Genomic DNA, 19,062 nt, shown 5'->3' on the forward strand with positions numbered 1-19,062 from the left:
TACTTGTATATAAGTATAATCTATGTTTATGTTTGGTCAATAAGCAGCTGGCCATTGAGGTGGGCAACTTGCAAGTACAGTACATTATGTCTGACGATTTCAGGTAGTGCATCTTTATAATCCCGGGCTGTTTCCTTGTCTTGTTCAGGTCCTCATGACATGCAATGGTAACCAATCTGTTGTATATTATTCCTACCTTTGTTTCCATGCTTTCCCCTCCTGTAGCCTGATCTCATATGTTCCAGAATGTAGGTGGCTCTGGACTCTTCCTAGGGTTCTAGGTTGAGACAGTTTGTGCCTGGCCTGCTCCTTTTGAAGATGTCCTGCTGTTACTCTGTGTAATAAACCTCCTGTTATGCACTGGGAAGCTCCTACGTATTTGTTTTATGGCCCCCAAATGTGGTGAAGACCAACTACTCTATGTATCTACGTGGATTTGTTATGTTATGTTATGTTATATGTGGTTTTGTAGCGCGCTCCGATAGTCAAGACTGTCCTGGCGCGGGAGTGAAACTGAAACAGAGTGGGAAGTAGGTATGCTAATCATGAGTTTGAAAGAGGTGACAGTGAGTTTTGAGCAGTTTTTTAAAATTGGTCAGATTGGGAGCGTGTCTAAGAGCGTCTGGCAGGGCGTTCCACATTTGAGCTCCCTTTACCATGAGGGATTGTCCGCCCAGGCGGACTCTTCTAAATCTGGGGATGATCACCTGCTTTTAGGAGGTGGAGCGCAGCTGACGGGATGGGAGGTAGGGTGTGAACCTTTTGGCTAGGTAAGAGGGGCATGGTCCATTGAGGGCTTTGTAAACGATGACCAAAGTTTTAAAGCGCACTCGTTGAGCCACAGGGAGCCAGTGAAGATCCTTCAGCTGTTTGCGCACGCTGAGTCTCCTGGGGATGTTAAAAATGAGTCTCACCGTGGCATTCTGGACAACCTGTAGCTTCTTGATCATATAGTCAGGAGCCCCTAAATAGAGGGCGTTTGAGTAGTCCAGCCGGGAGAGTACCAGAGCCCTGGCAACCGTTTCTTTCGCTGATTGAGGAAGGAGGGGAAAGAACTTGCGAAGAGTGGTCAGAGTTCCAAAGCATGTTCCAGCCAAGCGTGAAATCTGGTCACGGAAACATAAGTCGGCTCCGAACCAAATTCCCAGATTCTTGGCAATCCCGTTCTCTCCCTTGGGGCATGTTGATTCACCGGGCCAGATGGACTCCTTAAAGTCACTGGGGAATTGGCCGTAGAGCAGGATTTCTGTTTTATCCTCGTTGCATTTGAGGGATGATTTGGCTAGCCAGGTGAATACGGAGGAGAGGCATTGGCGAACTCCAGAGGTATATTGTGAACCTACATAGAGAGCAACAGAGTGCAGAACATGGGCGACAGCCCAGAGATACAATTCAGGATTATTTCAAATGTGGCATAATATGCATACTCAGTGAATCCACTGTATCACCACACTTGTGTCCCATTAGTCACAGTAGCAAAGGCCCTAAAATATTGCAATGATTTATACCATTAGGATTCTCCTATGCTCCTGTAGTCACTCCCCCAGTCCCACTCACACACTGCTTCAGTAACAGCTCCTGTCAACACTGGCACAAACCTCAGACGGAAGGGAACAAATCGAAATCCTGGATTAGGACAACAATTTTTCAAGAGTTAGGCAAAAGAGCTTTAGTAAATGACAGAACAGCCACTGAAAAATCGGTTTTTAATAAATACATTAAAACATTAACAAAAATCGTAAAAAAATTCCTCTTGTTGGGTGCTAGAGATGTCCTCTGTATATCTGACGATTGGGGCACCAGGGGACGGATGCGCAGCTGTTGTTTTGTTTCATCTGAAGGCAGCTTTTTTTCGTTCCTCCACACACTTGGCGAACGACTGCGTGTCAACCATCTCTGGGCCCATTTTTAAATACCCCCCTCCCCCAATCATGGACAAGCACTCCCCTCATCATAAAAATAGATCTGTATACCACATATTCACAAATATTTACACCCACCTGCCATCTTCATGCTCGCACACGCGTGCATGCACATGAGGACAGCATCTACACGACACTGCAACATGCCTTCTACTGATCTCAGGCCAGTTAAAGGGAAAAGGTATTGATCCCTTGAGAGAAATGTTGAGGTTCAAGTAAGGAATCAGCGAAAGGCAAACCACGCTTCAGTTCATTCGACTACAATCAAGCGTCCTCCTGCCATCTGAATGCCCATTAAAGACACCTGCATTTCTGAGACAATCGGAGCTGCTTCTCCCTGGTCGACGATGTCAAACACAGTGTGAGGAGGGAAGAAGCACTTGTCCTTCTCCTATTCATGAAATGGTCCCCAGAAAGGCTGCTGGTTCTGGACGAAAAGCACTGGCGTATTCTCAAACAACCCTGAGATGTCCTCGAGAATCCCTCCCGCCTAAGGTTCTCCATTTGTCTTCCCATTAGGAAATGAGTCCCAACTTCGGTACGTGGAACGATGGTCTGGGACGACGCATCAGTGTCCAACACAACGTGTGTGGGGTCGTCCGAGTGGGCAAGCTCCCTCGGGGGACAGAACCCCTTGTTGCGTTCACTGTTCTGCCCATGTTAGACAAGGTTGTCCTATTTGTCTGAGTTGTCCCATTCATAGTTCCCACACTCCGAGGAACCAACGAAGGCAGTCGCTGCTTCTAGTATGACATTTTGATGCTCCATCAACAAGAAGTTTACGTGCTCAGGAGTTACCCGGCTGGTGCTGGTGCTGCTGTTGAACCTGCGGCGGCCGCGCCTGACCCTCATTATTCTTCTGACCAGCCTCTTCTTCCTCCATAGGAACCTCTGAGGTGGGTGGAAACGTAGAGCTTTGGGAACCCGCACAACCTCCTTCCTCCATGGCCTCCAGCATCATTGTCATATCGATGTCGATGTCATAGTCACAAGGGCCGCTGTCACAATCACCGCAGGCCTGAAAAGGGGAGAGAGAAGGCAGATGGACGGTCATTACCACTTTTCAAGACCAAGGCTACACAGACCGGCATGCCAGACAAACAGCTGTCAGGGCAACCAGATGTTTTCTGTAGTCGCGATGACCGATTCATATTATCTTTGTAACAAGCAGAATCGTTAACATAAGCCTTCCTATCTTCAGAAAGAATGCAACATGAGAGAGGGTCATTACCCCACAATCATTAAAAGCAACAGATGGGCCTTCCGCGCTATCGTGATTATGAATGTTACTGAGGGTCATTTCTGGCTTATCAGTAATATTGAAGAAAGAGACATTACCCATTTAAGACAGGAAGTGCTAATGGGATAGGATTTTGAGTCTACCATTGGCAGTGCCTCAAAGGGCTGATAATTTGCCTATAAGGATTGCACATTATCAGTGCTATAAGGAACAACATCTGCAACAGGTTTTACACAAAAACAAGAGTGATACACAATTAAAAAGAAGGCAATGTTAGTACTAAGTCCTAGCTCTTGCATTACAAAGCCTATTTCCAGGACAGCAGTACATTAGGGCCAACTCTCTCATCCGCCCCTGCAGCACCTTTGAAACCATTAGGTGAGCCTCGATGGGATTGAACACCTGATTAATAGACTGGCCACTCGTTTGGGGGGGGGGGCTGGTTTGTTGGGGCCTGAGTGCTGCTCCTCATCAGATGGTACATTTCTGCTGCCCAGCCAGGATTGCGGCCCTCCACTGTGTCCTAGCAAAGGCATCTCGGAAGGGGGGCATGACCAAGCAGGAGAAACCGCAAGAAGCACCTGCATTCACGACCAAATGTGCTGGTGCTGCACGACTTAACTCAACAATCCGTTTTACAAAGCTCAGGCAGGGGAAGAAAGATTGAAGAGCACAAGAGACTGAGCCCTGGAGAGACTGGCCAGAGAGGTTACCGATTGAGGTTAGAGAGAACCTCATACGCAGTTTTAATGTAAAACTCTGAGTGATCAGCAACAACCCTGGTGTTTCCCATTTACGATAGTATACTCTGAGGGAGTAAAGCCCTTAGTAGTTAGTAGTGCCAGTGCAGGGAGGCTGTGTCACTTATCTCCATAACTCATCTCTGCGGGCAAAACAGATATGAGGCAAAAATATCACCCACTCATCACTTCAAAATAGGACAGCTTTGCATCAAAGCTCCCTTACATTTTGCTTCAGACTAGTACAGAGGAAATGTCCATCTCTCTCATTTGTCCCAAACAGCGAGGTCGACTGTGCCTCGCAGGCAAGCCTATCTGCTGCCTCACTCAACATTCCGGCGCAAGACAGCCGTGCATTCAAAGCTCCCTTGCTCCTTACTCCAGAGCAAGACGGCCACTCCTCACAGCGCCATGGCTATTCATTCTGGGGTAGGATTACCTGCTTCATCGCCCCCTCCCACTCTTAGCTCCAGGGTACTAGTTCCTCACCTCAGAGCTCCTCAGTGAAAAAACTCCAGAGCAGAAAAGATCTTCCTCTCAAGTTACTCTCTTTGCACTGGAATGGGAAAAAACTCCAGAGCAGAAAAGATCTTCCTCTCAACTTACTCTCTTTGCACTGGAATGGGAAATCCCTAAACCATATCTCTTTCTGTTGGGAAATATCAGCCCACCCTCCCAGCTCCAGCACACTTCCCTAAGGTTAGAGGGGGCCCTGTCTGACAAGTTCATAACTCTTTACTGTGGTTGTGGGATCCCTGAAAGCACAGCTCTGTCACTCTTTTCTGTGGGGCAGACACAGGCTCCTTTACCCTCAATCAGACGCTGGCACTCACCGCAATGTCAATGGCCTTGGGTAGGGTCCCCTTCTTCATCCACGGGTGCACCTCTGCAAGCTCTCTCTTCTGATCCTCAGTGAACCTGGGTTGATACCTGTGCATCTGCTTCAGCTTCTCTCGGTCTTCCTGCAGCACCTTGTCCATGTCCCTGAGTTAAAAGAAGAAGAATTTGAACTGCATTTCTTGTACAACTCATGTCCTGATCTCAGATCATCCAAAATTGTCATCTTTATCTGCAACCCTTAACTATATACGAGGCAAGTGACACCAACTAAGGACATCCCCATGAGGCAAAATCATTGATGCCAATCAAAAGCACTGAAACCCCTGGCTCTCCCTGGTTACTGTCATTATTCACTGGTTCTTACCACCCATGATCGTTTCCTCACACTCCTCCTCCCTTTCACTCATTAAAGTTGTCACTGACTCTGGTCACTCACAGTTTTTGTAAAGCGCTCTCAAGAACAACTCTGGCGGAAAGGACATCATTCATATTTTGATAAAAAATATGAACGCTAGACCAAAAATCTGAGAACTTTATCACAAATGCTAAATCTCAGCTTTCCAGCTTTTCTATCACTCCCTTCCATTTCCCAAGTTCCTCCCTCCATCTTGAAATGTGTTTTTAGTATCCTGTGTCCCCCCATTCCTGTACCTGTTCCTGTGTCTGGACTGCTGAGAGTCAATGGTGTAACATATTGCCGGCATGTGCTTTGCAGCTGTAGCTTGAAGATACAGACTGTTGGAAGTAGGAGTGAGCTCTGACAGGACCCATCTGCTGTTGCTGTAACCTAAGGCCCTAACATGAACTGAAGAACTTGCCTCCAACCTAAGTGGCTCCAAACTCTTGTATGAAAACCCTGCCCTCCAATGACAGCAGCCTTCAGGTACTCACCTTGTGGGGATCTGGTAGGACATCATGACTTTCTCATCGGCGTTGGCCATCAGCAGCCAGATGGGATCCTGCATGACGTACTTGATGAGCATCCTCTCGTCCTCCTTCATTGCGCCCGCCTGTTTCTTGGCACTGTGGTCGTTCTCTGACGAGTCAATGCTCCCGAAGTATTTGCTGGTGTTACTGCTGCTGCTCCCTAAAGGGGGAAAAGATGGAGGGGCAAAAGTGTTATCAGAGGATGAAGATAGGTGTTTTCACAGGGATCAATAAACACTTAGATTTGAACCAATCTGAGCAGGCACAAAGGAGGACATTTGTGGCTGGTTTATGTCATTTCCTGTTTCTGGTCCACTGCTGGCTCCGTTCTAGCCTGTGTTGATTCCTTTCTAACCTCCTTGATGGTGCACTGTTCAAAAGGGCTATTCCCAAGCGGAACAAATCAAAATAGGTATGACGCAATTTGCTATATTCAACGCTTCCTAATACAGTCAAAGTAAATTAAATAGGAGTTAACTTGTGACTGATTCTACAAATTGTTAGCCAGAGGTAGTTAGATTTGTAGCACATCTTAACATGATCCAATCAGTTTGCACTACTTCAAGAGCAGGACTTCTTAATCTGAGCCAGTCTGTTTGTTCAAATTCATTGGTGAAAACTCAGAAAATAGGCAAATTAGAAATTCTGTTCTCAATGTCCACATCTCCCATTTCCCTATGTGGATCTATCAATTATGGGTGCTTCTATTTCTGAGATGTCAAATTCTTTAATCTCTTTTCCAACAAATTTGTTATGTTATATTTATTTGTAGAGCGCATGATCACTCGCAAGGACATCCTATTCCTGCAGTATGAACCATAAAACCTGTTTGTGATATTGCAGCTGGAAACAGGTGGGATTTTTCTTATGACCGTCGTTCAACTTACTAGTGCCAGAAGCAGAAGTGCTGCCCCCATTGGAACCGGATCCGAGGGACCCGGAAGCGGCAGAACCACTTCCGGATGCAGCAGATCCTGTCCCAGAACGAGAGTCTTCCTGGAGCAAGAGGTCAAGGAGGTCGCTGGAGCTGGAGAGTGCGTCGTTATTGGAGGATTCCTGCGCCTCCGCCTACATAGGTACATAAAGAAATGCCATGTTACATCACGGGATTCCAAAAGACCATGAGCAACAGTCAAGCAGAAAAAGACGCGGCAGACAAGTGGACACCAAAAAAAAATGGAATAAAGAGGAAAAAAATGGAACAGTTGACTGTAAAGGAAAAAAGGAAGGGATGGCTTGGAGATTGGGGAATAAAAAAGGTGGGTAAAGGCACTGAGACAGGTTGTAGAGTGGACGCGGAAAGAGTTCTCACCATGCAGGCCTCTGTCTGGTTGACTTCATTTCCTGTTCCCGGCCCAGTGCAGGCGCCATTCCAGTCAGTGTTGCTCCCTGTCCCACCTCCTTGATTACTGGCACCGCCACCGTCTAGCCGATCAGAAGACTTGGGCGTCTCCTCCATCTGCAGCAGGTTGAGCTGCAGCGGGGAACTACAGCGTGACTCGAAGAGTGGAGACTCAGATCCATCGGGCTGGCTCATAGAGTGCGGTGTCGAAGAGCGGGATGCCGGCTGACCTGCCTCTGCGGGAGCCGACATTGGGCTACTCTGTGGCTGTACTGGAGGTGGCGGCGGCTGTGTGAAAGGAAATATTGGGCCCCCAAAGGAGCTCTGGCTAGAAAAGAATGGCTGGGGCATGGTGCTGTTCATCTGCGGAAACATGTAGTTGGGAAGCACCAAGGCCACCATGGGCGTTACCATTGGTGCAGGATACTGTGGTGGTGCTAATGGGTAGCGCATGCCAGCGGAGTTCTGGGTGCTGCCAAATGTCCCCTGGTTGGGCTCGGAAACAGGGGGCATAGAGGTGCGAGTAGGGAACACAGGGATGGAGTAGCCAGGCATTACGGTAGGATAAGGCATGTTAGGCAGGCTAGCCTGCGATGTTCCAGAGGGGGGCCAGGACGAGCTGGCCAATCCCGCTGTTTGATGCTGAGGGTTGTTGGGTAGAGACGCTGTACTGTCAGATTGCTTCTGGTGCTTGACCCGCTTTGGTTTAGACTTCCCACTCTTTCCCCGACGACTGCTGCCGGGCCCTCCATTTCCGCTAGAATTGTGACGGGAGCCTCTGTGTCCTGGAGAAGGGAAATGTGAAAGGAATTAAAACATTGAGTTACCACAATTCTTGATACCCACTACAGAAAAGTCTCTGTTGTCTATCCTTTCTAGCATTAATTGGGCTTACTTCCCTTGCCCTCCCAAACCTCCAAAGTACCACTGCCCTCACCTTTGTCGGCGTGCTGTCCAGAGTGCCGTGGCTCCTGCCGGCCCAGTCCGGTTGGTGGATCGAAAACATGCAACTGACTGAGGTCCTTGAAGCGGGTCAGGAATGCCTGCTCCTCCTTTTGTGTGTGAATGGACAGCACCTCCTTGGTCAGCCCAACCTTGCGGTACTGGTCTTTGTCCTGGGCTATACTGGGGGTGGGCGGTGCAGGGGGCACTGGGGTGCTGGGTGTCTCCTCCATCATGACGATATCTAGAAGGACAGTAAGTGAAACAAGAGCAGTATGAGAACCAGAGGGCACGGGTGAAGGTGAAACACTGGCAACAGAATCCAAGACTTTAGGGCTGAGGTAAACAGTAAGACAGTAGAGAAATGTTCATCTTGTCCCAGTGCACTGAGCGGTCTGATCCACCTTACAGGAACCATCCAACCAACAGGAATCATGGAAACCAAGCCTCTGTGGGCATGGGAGTCTGTCTCAGTCTGATGGGAGCTGCATGGTAGCCAATCAAATGGGAGAAGACTGGTGCCCCACCTACAACCACTCCGGGGAATCAGATATTATGTACAATTGTTTGAGGGGGCATGTGTGTATTTAGTTTTTTATGTGTGTTTGGTGCACCTGTGTAATGTGTCTGTCTTTCTATAAGTATCATTGCATCAGAAACTGTGAGAAAAGAGTCTAGTGTCTGTAGTATTCATCAAAGGGCAGTCTAAACATACAATCAGAAGCTAATGTCGCTTGCTGCAAAGAGATTTAAGGCAGAGAAGAAAATAACTTCCTTCATGAACCCAGGGTAAATCTTTCAGAGATTAAAGTGTGCTTTAAACATTTGCTGCCTTATCTCCTATTTCTGTAGCAGTTTTCTTTTCAGGCTTTCAGGTTGCTAGTCACCAAGAACAAGGACAGAAATCATGACCTGACTAGGAGCCAAAACCAGTTTTTGAAACTGGGAGGGATAGAAAAAGGAATCCTTCTACGAGTATGATTAGGAATGATTATCCAAGGAGAGTGGAGGCAGAATAGGAGAATATCCCTTTGGGAAGGACATAAAAAATTGCAACACTCTTCTCTGGACTCCTCATATGTTTCTTGCCAGAAAGAGTAAAGCACCATTTGCCGGCTGTTTCTGAAGAACAAGACTGAAGTGTGCTCTTCATCCCACCAAGTGACAACGGAGGCAAAAGCGAGAGGCCTTGCAAATGAAGAAACTATGACACTTCTGCTGCAGCAGGGCTAACCCGAAGATCTCCTGCAAGAGCAGAAATCGTATATTTACTATGATGTGTTAGGTTCACAAGTTCATCAGTGGTTCAATGGCTCACAACATTCTTGAACTCTGTCACTGGCACAAAACCTCTCTCTAAAACAATGCAATTCCAGCAGCTGCAAATAATTTTGGCTTTTTTCCAGAAACTTCGGTCTCTTTCATCGTTAATTCTGCCCTTGCTTTTAGGGACATGTGTTAGATGTATATATTTGCTGCCACAGTCTTCCTAAATGGATGTCTGGCTACACACTGTGCATGTTTAAGTGTGTATTTAACTCTGTGTGTGTGTTTGTGTCCCTAGCTTTGCTCTCTTGGTCCAGCTCCTTGAGCCACATCCAGCCATGTTGTGAATAAACTGTACTGGCAGCTCCCAAAGCACAAGACAAACCCCCAGCAACCACCAAGACCACACTCCCACTCCCAGCACAGGCCCATATTACCATCATGCAAAAACGTCTAACTCCCCACAAAGACAGGGGAGAAAAGAAGTAGAGAAGAAGTGGGAGACAGATAAAGCGGGAGAGTGAAAATAAAACAGTGCTGAGAGAAACATAACCAAAAGTCGAGTAAGTGGAGCACAACTGCGATGGGAGGGGACGGTCAGGAAGAAGTGAGGAGAAAGAGGAAAGGAAAGGGGAGCTACTGGGAGGAGTAGAGAGAAAGAGTGAGACATGAACTTAGAGTACAGAAAAGGTGAAAGAGTGGGATGAAAGATTAGGAGAGCAAACAGAAGGGTGGAATGCAAAAGAGGAAGGCATGGGAGCAAAAAGCTATGGAGAGATAATGAAAAGGACAACTAGGCGCCAGCTGGTCACATGGAAGACACTGCACATTCATTGCCACTGGCAAAGAAAAAGAACAAGTATCATCCTTGTGACGGGTGGCACTTTCAAATTGGAGAGAATGGAGGTTCAGAGAAAGAGGTGGCCTCAGAGAACAATTGGGGGTGCAAGGTACCATAACCACCCGAGTCCTTCCCTCCCCTTTTTATGTGTGTCCTCCAGTTCACACCAGAAAACCACACTATACCACGGGTCGCGCCTGACACCAAGTGGTGAACGAAAGCCTGCGAGTAGGCCAATGAGCAAAGGGCAGGACCTTCCACACATTCTCAAACCGCGGACGAGACCGGTGCCTGTAAAAACAAAACACTGCTCTTCAGACAGGGGGAAATGGAGAGAGACCGAAGCAGCAATGAGCACTGCCCAGCCTGGACATTGTCTGATGCTGATACGTTAATCTTCAAAGTCACCAGTAGGAATATCCAAGCAAGGCCCAGAACAGGGACTGCAAAAAACGCAGCATCTGTCCAAGAAACCAAGACTGCTTACTGAAAATGAAATACGCTCCCACACATTCAGATATGTACACCACACAAACAGAGGCACTTGCTTGTAAGGCCCTGGAGGACTGCCTCCCAGCTGGGCACCAAGTTAAACTCTTCTTGTGAAAATATACAGGGCAATATGTGGGTCTAGCACCCTGAACTTCTGACATCCAGACTCTACCAGCTAGGCATCAGCAGCATAAGGTGCAGGATCCATATACTGGCCTTGGTGGACAGAATTTGAATTGGGGGCCCTTATCTGTAAAGTATGTGCCTCTTCTGGCATAATGGAGCAAGAGCCTCTGAAAAAGTACTTGGGGGAAGAGGATATTCAGAGTGCCATCGTGTTCCAAAGCAATAAACATGGACAAAAATGGTCTGAAATATTGACGTCTTCAGCGTAGAAGGGCTCTTTGTAAATGAAATGGGTTACTACTGCATCTGGAGATGATGTGAAACTTCAGAAAATATTAGCTCCCTTTATCTATGCTTTTAAAAGGTAGGAACTGAATAGAAGGCCTGTAGCCTAAAAATGGATGCCTTATAAATCAAATCAGTTGAGGTGTAAAGATAGTCCTTAAAAGTATGGTAGAGCCAATCAATAAAGAGAACACTGAGACTTAAAATGTAGGGCACATAAATCAGGGATTTGCATGGCACCAATGGAAATATTTTGTTTGGGGGGTTACGAGAAGATGCAGAGCTTCTATGCCAACCTCAAAGCTAGTCTCTGCTCCAAAATGGAGGGGTGCCAAGATGCACAGGAGTCTTCAAAAGTGGCATCAGAAGAAGCACATTTAATGGGGACATCTGGTGGGTAATGTCACAACAGATCAAGATAATAATATCAAACAAAACTACATTCTGGAATGCCTATTGTTGGAGACTGTTAGGGATGTAGTATTGGGGAATTCATTCTGTATTTTTCTCGTCATTGGATTGCCCATTTGAATAATTGATCCGAGCGAAGCACCAGTTGTTAAACCCTAGAGACGTTCTTTAAAGCCGAGAGAATTTCAGCAGTCTCCATGTGCTTCCGTCGAACCCACTTTCCACAATCGAAGGGAGATCCGTGCCAGCGAACACATTCTTTCTTCCAAAGAGGACCTGGTTTCTTCGCCCTCTCCATCATGTCTTCTACCCGCTCCTCCCCAATTTCCCACCCCAGTAAACAAGGCCAAAGGAGAAGGAAGTACCCGATTCGGGGGGCTTCTTGTCTCCCACGTGGACGATGGTACTGCTGAAGCTACACTGACTGGTGATGGAGACCACACTCTCGGCTTTACTGGGCAGGGCCAGCGGTGTGAGCGGAGCTCCCACCACTGCCGCGCCTGACGTCTTGGGCTCCTGTCGTTTGGAAGGGCTATCCGTGGTGGCCAATACCTCCTTGGCGGAATCTGTTCAGAGAGACAAATACCAGTTAGTGTAGAGCGGGTGGAGGGGTGGATGGATATGTTCAAAGATGTTCTCCTGCTCAACCTGGTTCCGCGGACTTCTTTCTCTAACCCACCCCTCCCTGGCCCGACGTCTACACACACTGGGTTGATAGCGGTTACGCAACCGTGTGCTGTACCCTCCAGTTCTTCCCAAGTATGGCTTCATAGTCCTCAAAACGTGGTGGTGATGAGATCAGGTGCATTGGAATAGGGGTGGGATCCTCGAATTGTACCAAGAGACAAGAGTGACTCTGGGAGAAAACAAAAACCCCAAGGCTGAGAGCATAGGGCCTGGCCTTGAACCTCAATCAGGGCTGGTGGTCAATGGACCACAAAAAAAGAATTGAGGCACCAGAATAGTTTGCAGCGCAAAAAGCCGTTCAATAAACCACATATGCTGCCAGGCGTTGAGATCCATGCTGCTTCATCAATGCAGGCTTGGTGGGATGCAGGGAAAGTGATAAAGGGAGAAGGCTGGGCCTGCCTTCTCTCCATTAGATAAGTGGATAATTTAGGATTTGGGGCGAGGCTGGGGGGCTGCTGGGAGATGGACCATATCTGAACAAAGAAAGAAGGCTGGTCGCAGGAACGAAGTCCAGCAAGTCATTACGATGGAGCAGGAATGGTCTGGTTGTGGGTCCCACGGGCATGGATGAAGGTGGCATTGGGCGAGCAGAACATAACCTTCCAAAAAGCATCTTTCTCCTGCCTCCCACCCCATACCACTACCCGTGACCCATACCACAACGTGGGCTGTCTTAAGGCAGTGGTTGAATGTACACATGCATACCCAGAACAATCACCGCTAAGCGAATTGCGAAAGAAATGCAGATCCATTTACTATCCAGCCATTCATAAACAATGGAACGAAGATGTATGTAAATGGGCGAGGGGTGGGGGAGAGAGGTGCATCTGCAGCGGGTTACCTTTCTTGACACCAGCAGCCTTCCTGCCTGCCTTCTGCTTGTCATCATCTGAGGCAGAGGATGTAGTGTAGGAAGATGAGCCACACTTCCTCTTCACTGTACAAGGGATGTTGCAGCTCTCTAGGTATCTGGATTAAGAAGGAGGGTAATTAAGAGGGGTGATGGTAAGAGAGCAGGTCAAAATCAAATATAATAGCTCTTATGAGCTCCTGTAAAAGAAACCCTCTCCCGGAGATACCAAAACTAACTGTATCACGCAATACCCTACTCTACCCTCACAATGCACGTAAGGGCAACTCACCGAATGATGCTGTCCAAGCAGTTGATCTGCTGATAGGAATAGTTTGAAGGCTCCTTTCTTAGAGATTCCTCAGAGGTCACAGCTTTCCCAAGGCTAACGGCAGTCTCCTTCCGACCTGGAATCGAATAGGACATGAAAGGCTTCGGTGGCGACAACACTGTAAACACAAACAGGAGATTCCATTGCACACATTGGCAAAAGTCAAATGCACATCTCGGGAGCAGTCGCAGGACAGGTGGACTACTACAACCCTAGCACACAGGGGCCTAAAGCCAGGTCGGGCTTGGACAACGAACTACAAGACTCAAGAGGGCAAACTGAGAGGTGGCAAAGACCAGCTTCATACAGCCAAATATTAACAGTAGGTGTAAAATGAAAAAACTTCTCAAAATAAAATAAACTTTGCTCAGTGATGCCACTTGCAAGCCCATTGCTCAACTTTGCCTTGAACATGACTTGTTGGGTGAGGGTGCCCCCTCTATTCCAACGGGACTGTGAAATGTTTCTCTGTCCCATTGAAGGTTCAGCATTGAAATACCCTCAGTTTAGGCTCACTCTTAGTAAGTACAGCATTAAATAATAGAGCCTTACCTGGCACTTGCGGGATCTGGGGAGCCAAGTTCAGCCGGGAGTCAATAAAGATCTGTTGCCCCTGGTGTTTCACCATGTGCACGTCCTGGTAGAACTGCTGGAAGGCCATCTGTACAGAAGAGGGCAGAGCGAGGTTAGTATTCGTGAAGGCCACGCAGAAAACTGAGCAAGGGGGCATCAAGTTGAGAAATGGACAGGGGGCACAAGGATTCAGTGACTGGCTGCAGACTTACTGGTTTGAGGGCCTTCAGATCCTCCACGGGGAGCCCGTTGCCATCGCTGGAGGAGGCGTTGCTACGATGATGCTCATGCGACGCGTTGCTGCCTCCACTGCCGTTGCCCATGGTGTTGGTGCTGTGCACAGGCTGAAAAGAGCAAGGGACAGGCTGTCAGGGCCAGGTCATAGGCCAAGCCTCACATTTATGACATGCGAGAGGCACTTAGAAGGAGCGATGGGTTGAACCGCTCTGAAAGGTGCCCAATTCCACCCCCTCATGTTACCCAGAGCTGAACTCACCTGCAGCAGGATACGGTGAATTTGCTCCGAAAGCTCCTGGACATCGGGGTCCAGAGGCTTCATCTCGGACCCCTTGGGCGCGGTGAAGACATCTTCATTGAGGGGGCCTCTGTGAAAGGAAGAAGAAGGACATGGAAGGCAGTCAGTGTTTGAGTTATCTTTACTATAAAAGGCTCACCTCTATCATTGACGGGGGTGACTTTAAGAATGGACAGTAGACACTCAGTTTGAAAAGGGAAGAACATCAGTGTAGACAGGGGACAACCCTTAGAAGAGAGTCTACGGAGAAGATCCTCAGAAAGTGAGATGGGAGACTTTAGAAGTTAAAGAGTAACCCTAAGAATGGAGAATCAAGACCATCAGCATGAATATAGGTGAGACCCTCGGAAGGGAGATGGCGACCTTCGCCATAAAGGGAGAGGAGCCTCAAAATGCAGAGTTGTGACATTTAGTTTGGAGAGAGGTGACCTTCAGAAGATACAGGGCAACCTTCAAATGGTAGAGGGGCAACTTTCAAGTGGAAGACGGGCAACTTTCAAGCAAGAGAGGGGCAACCTTTAAGTGGGAGAGGGGCAACAAACAGGCTGGAAGATGGGCAACCTACAGCAGAGAGAAGGAAAGCCCATAGTCAGGAGGGGGTCAACCCACTGACAAGAGAGAAGCAACCCACAGTATCATGGGAACCCACAGACGAAAGTAGCAACCCATAGAATACAGGATACCCACATTAAAGAGAGGGGGAACCCACGGCCGGGATAAGGGCCATATGCAGCATGAAGAGGGGAGACCATCACCAAACAGGGGCAGCAAGAACAACCTTCAGTAGAAGGGAATGACCTTAAACAGAATGGGAGTGGCATTCAAATACAGAAATGATCAACCTTCAGTAGGGAGAGGTAAATCAACACTGCGGGCCACCTAAAACATGTGGGGACTTTATTTTTAAATGGGATGGCAACACCTAACAGAGAGAAGGCCGCCTCAGGTGATGTTGCTTCACATCTGAAGAGACTGTCCCAGTTTTGTGACCATGCCATCAAAGTTTTCCTGCCCCCTACCACTTTCTGTCCCATCCCGTAACTTCCAAAAAAAGAACGATTATAGGGTTACTCACGTGCGCACTTTATGCCGACCCAGGATGAAGGACACCTTGCGGCTCCATGGGTTGACGAAACTGGACCAGCTGGTGTCAATAGTGACGTATTCGCCGTTGCGGGCACAGAAGCGGATAGGCGAGTGGTCAAAGGGCTGACCTGCATACTGCAAGACTGCACATGGAGAGGAAAGTAACAGGTCAGAGAACTGGAGAAGAGTCCCTTTCCTTACTTTTAAACACTCCACCTTTACTCAAATTGCCTCACCCCAACATTTGAACCAGACTTACTTTTCTTGTGAATGGCCAGCATGAGTGGTCGGTCTTCTGGATGAACGAAGAAAAGTACGGGCATGCCAATGAGGTCCTGTGGGAGGTATCCAAGCAGAGGAACAGCCCTAGAGGACAACAGGACACCATGCGTGTGAGAAATGACAAAGCCAGCAGAAACAGGTCACCCAGTACGTCCTTGCACCAGGCCCATTATCAAATCCTGCATAAGGCGCAAACCAGAGCACAAAGTGCACTAGAAATGCAGGCTGTGCAATGGCGTAATCCCACACAAATGAAAAAATTGGCACAGAAACCAAAAAGACACCTCTATGTTTAGACACCCTGCCCCCACACCAAGATCACTCTATTGTTGTTCTTATCACTGCCTACTTACACCCAAGCTTCTCAAATATCATCAACAAGACTGCGTCATGTTCCCAGGCTTCCCAACATTCTCCATAGACGGTACTTCTGATGAAAGGTTTCACTTCTTATATCCTCCCAAAACTACAAACACCCATCACCTCATATAGTCTGACACTCCCACCAATGGCTCTCACCTGTCTGTAGAATGCCCCTGTCAACACATACGTGGGACGTGGTGAGCAACCACCTCTCACCTACAGACTACCCACTTTAGGCAGAACCTGCCTACTGTCCCACCACAGACCCAAGGGCCCACCAAACTAAGATGATATTTCTAGCAATGACCACCACTTACGCTCTGCACAACTAGGGAACATACTCTTCTTTTCCCTGCACTGTGAATCCTGATTGCACTCAGCGCTTGTCTCACCAGGTTTGCCATACACAAAATGAACTCATGTAGTATCCCAGCACTGCTACAGACACCCCTCCTCTGTATCCCATAGTACTGAAGCTGCTTCGCATCACACTATGTGCAGTAAGCCTCGCGGTGCATGGAGCGTTTGGGGTTGCACCCAGCTGAAACCACGTGTACAGCCAATAACTTATGAAACTCACCTCTCGTCCACCTCTTGGAACATGCAACTTGGGGTGTGTCTGGTGGTAAAGATCCTTTTATCAGCTGGAATTCTGGGAGCTGCAAAGAAAGAGAACATGAGTTCCACTCTCATACATGGCACCCCTACATCCATCATTGATTGGTGCTCTGGGCAGTGTGTGGGTGGTACGACAACAAGTCAGTGCACTCTGCAATTACACAAAATACTTTGCTGATACAGCAAGTGCATACATTAGCTATCCCAGACCCTATCAGCTAAACCCCTGTGCCGCAGAGCTAGCCCTCAGATTACACAGACTAACACTATCAGAGCTTAGGCTAACCTATAGGTAACCCAAATGTTACTAAGAACCTGTGAAAGTACTACTATTCAGACAGACAAAAAGTGCTAAGCAGTGAAATAGTCGATACTTTATGCAAGTACCAGATATCTATCACGACGTAACATATCAGCCTGGTAACAGATTTTACAGAATCAAACACAAGCACCAGATACATCCCAAAGCTACTCCTGTCTATATCTAGCCTGATACACTCACTTCACAACCTGTCGTCTATTGCCCTATCCTTGAACCATTCTTCAGTCTAACCAAATGCAGCATGATCGAACACTTGGTTGGTCCTTGAACATCTATTTTCAACCACTCTCTGCCCCTCTGCCCCTTTTATCCCCTCCCAGGTGCTAGTCTTGTTCTGCCAACCCCTCAGAGGTGCCCACCACTGGACCTATCTATCATGTAAGGTGCTAGTGCGTCTGCACTCACCTTCATAGCCAGAATGGACTCTCTCAGCAATGAGCAGGCAGCACGGCTGTCCCTCGGCGTTGTCCGAGTCGCGCACCTTCGTGAGGTAAGGTGTAAGGCGGAAGGGATAGTAGCGCAGTTCGTGCTCGCGACCCCGACCTCCGCTGTGAAACAGACACCTGCAATAAGACCAGAGGCCACAGGAGACCAGGGCTGCCAGCAGGGGAGCAGTAGAACAGCAGAGGTGCTCAGACCATGGGAGGCACGGGACTGGTTCTCAAGTCATTGACCCGCCCGATGACAACCCCACAGTGGCCCCACCTGCCGCCCGCACCCCGTCAATGACTACTGCTGCTACCAGAGCTGGTGGGAGAGACACCTGGTCAGAGGCGCCAACCCCCCCAGCCCTTGGAAGCTCACTTTAGTATGATACCTCTATAGAAACTCAGACATTACAAACTGCAATAAGATAAACACACCCCACCTACACTCAGCAGTTCCCAAGCCTGAAGTCTCCTTAGCACCAAGCACAGGGCAGCCCGCTTCCAAGCATTGTGCAAAGCATTGTTAGACACTGATGCAGCCATTGCCAGCAGCTCAGGTGTTCGTTCACCGGCACTGACTCTGAAACCACCATTGCGGCAGGCCTGCTGTGTTTTCCCACCTCCTGCACTGACTTTCCCTCTCCTGATATGCAAGTAGCCTTTAACTTTACTATCTTTTGGCTCAGGCTATGCGGTAGACTATAGTAGAGAATGTATTCAAAGTTCTACCAAGGGAGAGGAAACTGCATTATCAACATGATTGCTCAACGCTAGCATGTGCAGTATACAGAACTGGCTGCATCACAGCCACAAACAATCTTCTTGTTCGATTTTCCTCATCTCAGTCCTTACTGGGTGAGACGCCAATCTTGTTGAAAGAAATGATTTCCACCATAGCCACTAATAAAAAAATACCACCAAGATAGCCGACTTCCTATTCCTGCCACTACTATAAACAGAGGAAGTTGTCACATTAAACCTCGTACCAGGCAAAAATGAACATTCTAAGTTAACTTTTTTGGTTGTCTCTACTACATGGTATCTGCCAAGATGTAAGTGTTTCATTATATGTTCATAATGAAACTACACTAAGGAGGTTTGAGAAGCATTGGCCCAGCTTATTCTCAGGAATATGGACCCGGAGAAGGGGACCTCAGTAATGGTAGAGCGAGTCCCTAGGACGACAGAATGTTAGCGGATGCATCCTGCGATTCCCAGGGTGCGGCTGCTGCTTCTTCTTGTGCTAGGCTTGCAGGAATAAGACACCGCTGGACTTCTCTGCACTTTGGAGCTAGAGATATTGCTATACATGAAAGTCTCTGTCCACCAGTGCATGTGACCCAATGAGGATTCTTGACGTCATCCGTCATCCGGGATGGGTTTACTTCTGACGAACAGTTACAACACTGCCGAGTCAATGGGTCGTTATATGAACCTTTAAGAAACCAGAAGTAGAAAAATTGGCTCCATTGGCCTTCAGATTGTTAAGGGCTTATTTTCAGAGATGCCCAGTGATTCACTGCCCTGTGCCACCATGGGATCTTTCTTTAGTGTTGATATCTTTGCAATTCAGGCTTTTGAACCGCAAGGATTATTAGATCTCAGGTTTC

The 19,062-nt window shown here is 48.0% G+C and overlaps 1 protein-coding gene across 5 annotated transcripts in view; it reads right to left on the bottom strand.

Annotated features, from left to right (window-relative positions):
• Nucleotides 1-1,689: 1,689 nt before the first annotated feature.
• Nucleotides 1,690-19,062, bottom strand: part of PER1 (period circadian regulator 1) — a 38,912-nt gene continuing 21,539 nt past the window's right edge. For 3 of the 5 annotated variants that reach the window (XM_086945949.1, XM_086945950.1, XM_086945951.1), the window contains exons 8-23: nucleotides 17,430-17,572; nucleotides 16,665-16,743; nucleotides 15,699-15,805; nucleotides 15,429-15,582; nucleotides 14,315-14,423; nucleotides 14,031-14,162; nucleotides 13,798-13,906; nucleotides 13,207-13,363; nucleotides 12,906-13,033; nucleotides 11,740-11,940; nucleotides 7,949-8,197; nucleotides 6,982-7,796; nucleotides 6,557-6,737; nucleotides 5,634-5,829; nucleotides 4,736-4,886; nucleotides 1,690-2,940 (exon numbers count right to left, since the gene is read on the bottom strand). In XM_086945949.1, the coding sequence (XP_086802075.1) occupies nucleotides 2,710-2,940; nucleotides 4,736-4,886; nucleotides 5,634-5,829; nucleotides 6,557-6,737; nucleotides 6,982-7,796; nucleotides 7,949-8,197; nucleotides 11,740-11,940; nucleotides 12,906-13,033; nucleotides 13,207-13,363; nucleotides 13,798-13,906; nucleotides 14,031-14,162; nucleotides 14,315-14,423; nucleotides 15,429-15,582; nucleotides 15,699-15,805; nucleotides 16,665-16,743; nucleotides 17,430-17,572 (3,142 nt within the window). In that variant the 3' untranslated portion in view covers nucleotides 1,690-2,709. The remainder of the gene's footprint in view (nucleotides 2,941-4,735; nucleotides 4,887-5,633; nucleotides 5,830-6,556; nucleotides 6,738-6,981; nucleotides 7,797-7,948; nucleotides 8,198-11,739; nucleotides 11,941-12,905; nucleotides 13,034-13,206; nucleotides 13,364-13,797; nucleotides 13,907-14,030; nucleotides 14,163-14,314; nucleotides 14,424-15,428; nucleotides 15,583-15,698; nucleotides 15,806-16,664; nucleotides 16,744-17,429; nucleotides 17,573-19,062) is intronic. The other 2 variants (XM_086945952.1, XM_086945953.1) reach the window with 2 other exon arrangements.

Source organism: Lissotriton vulgaris, chromosome 12, assembly GCF_964263255.1.
Source record: "Lissotriton vulgaris chromosome 12, aLisVul1.2, whole genome shotgun sequence".
Taxonomy (NCBI): Eukaryota; Metazoa; Chordata; class Amphibia; order Caudata; family Salamandridae; genus Lissotriton; species Lissotriton vulgaris.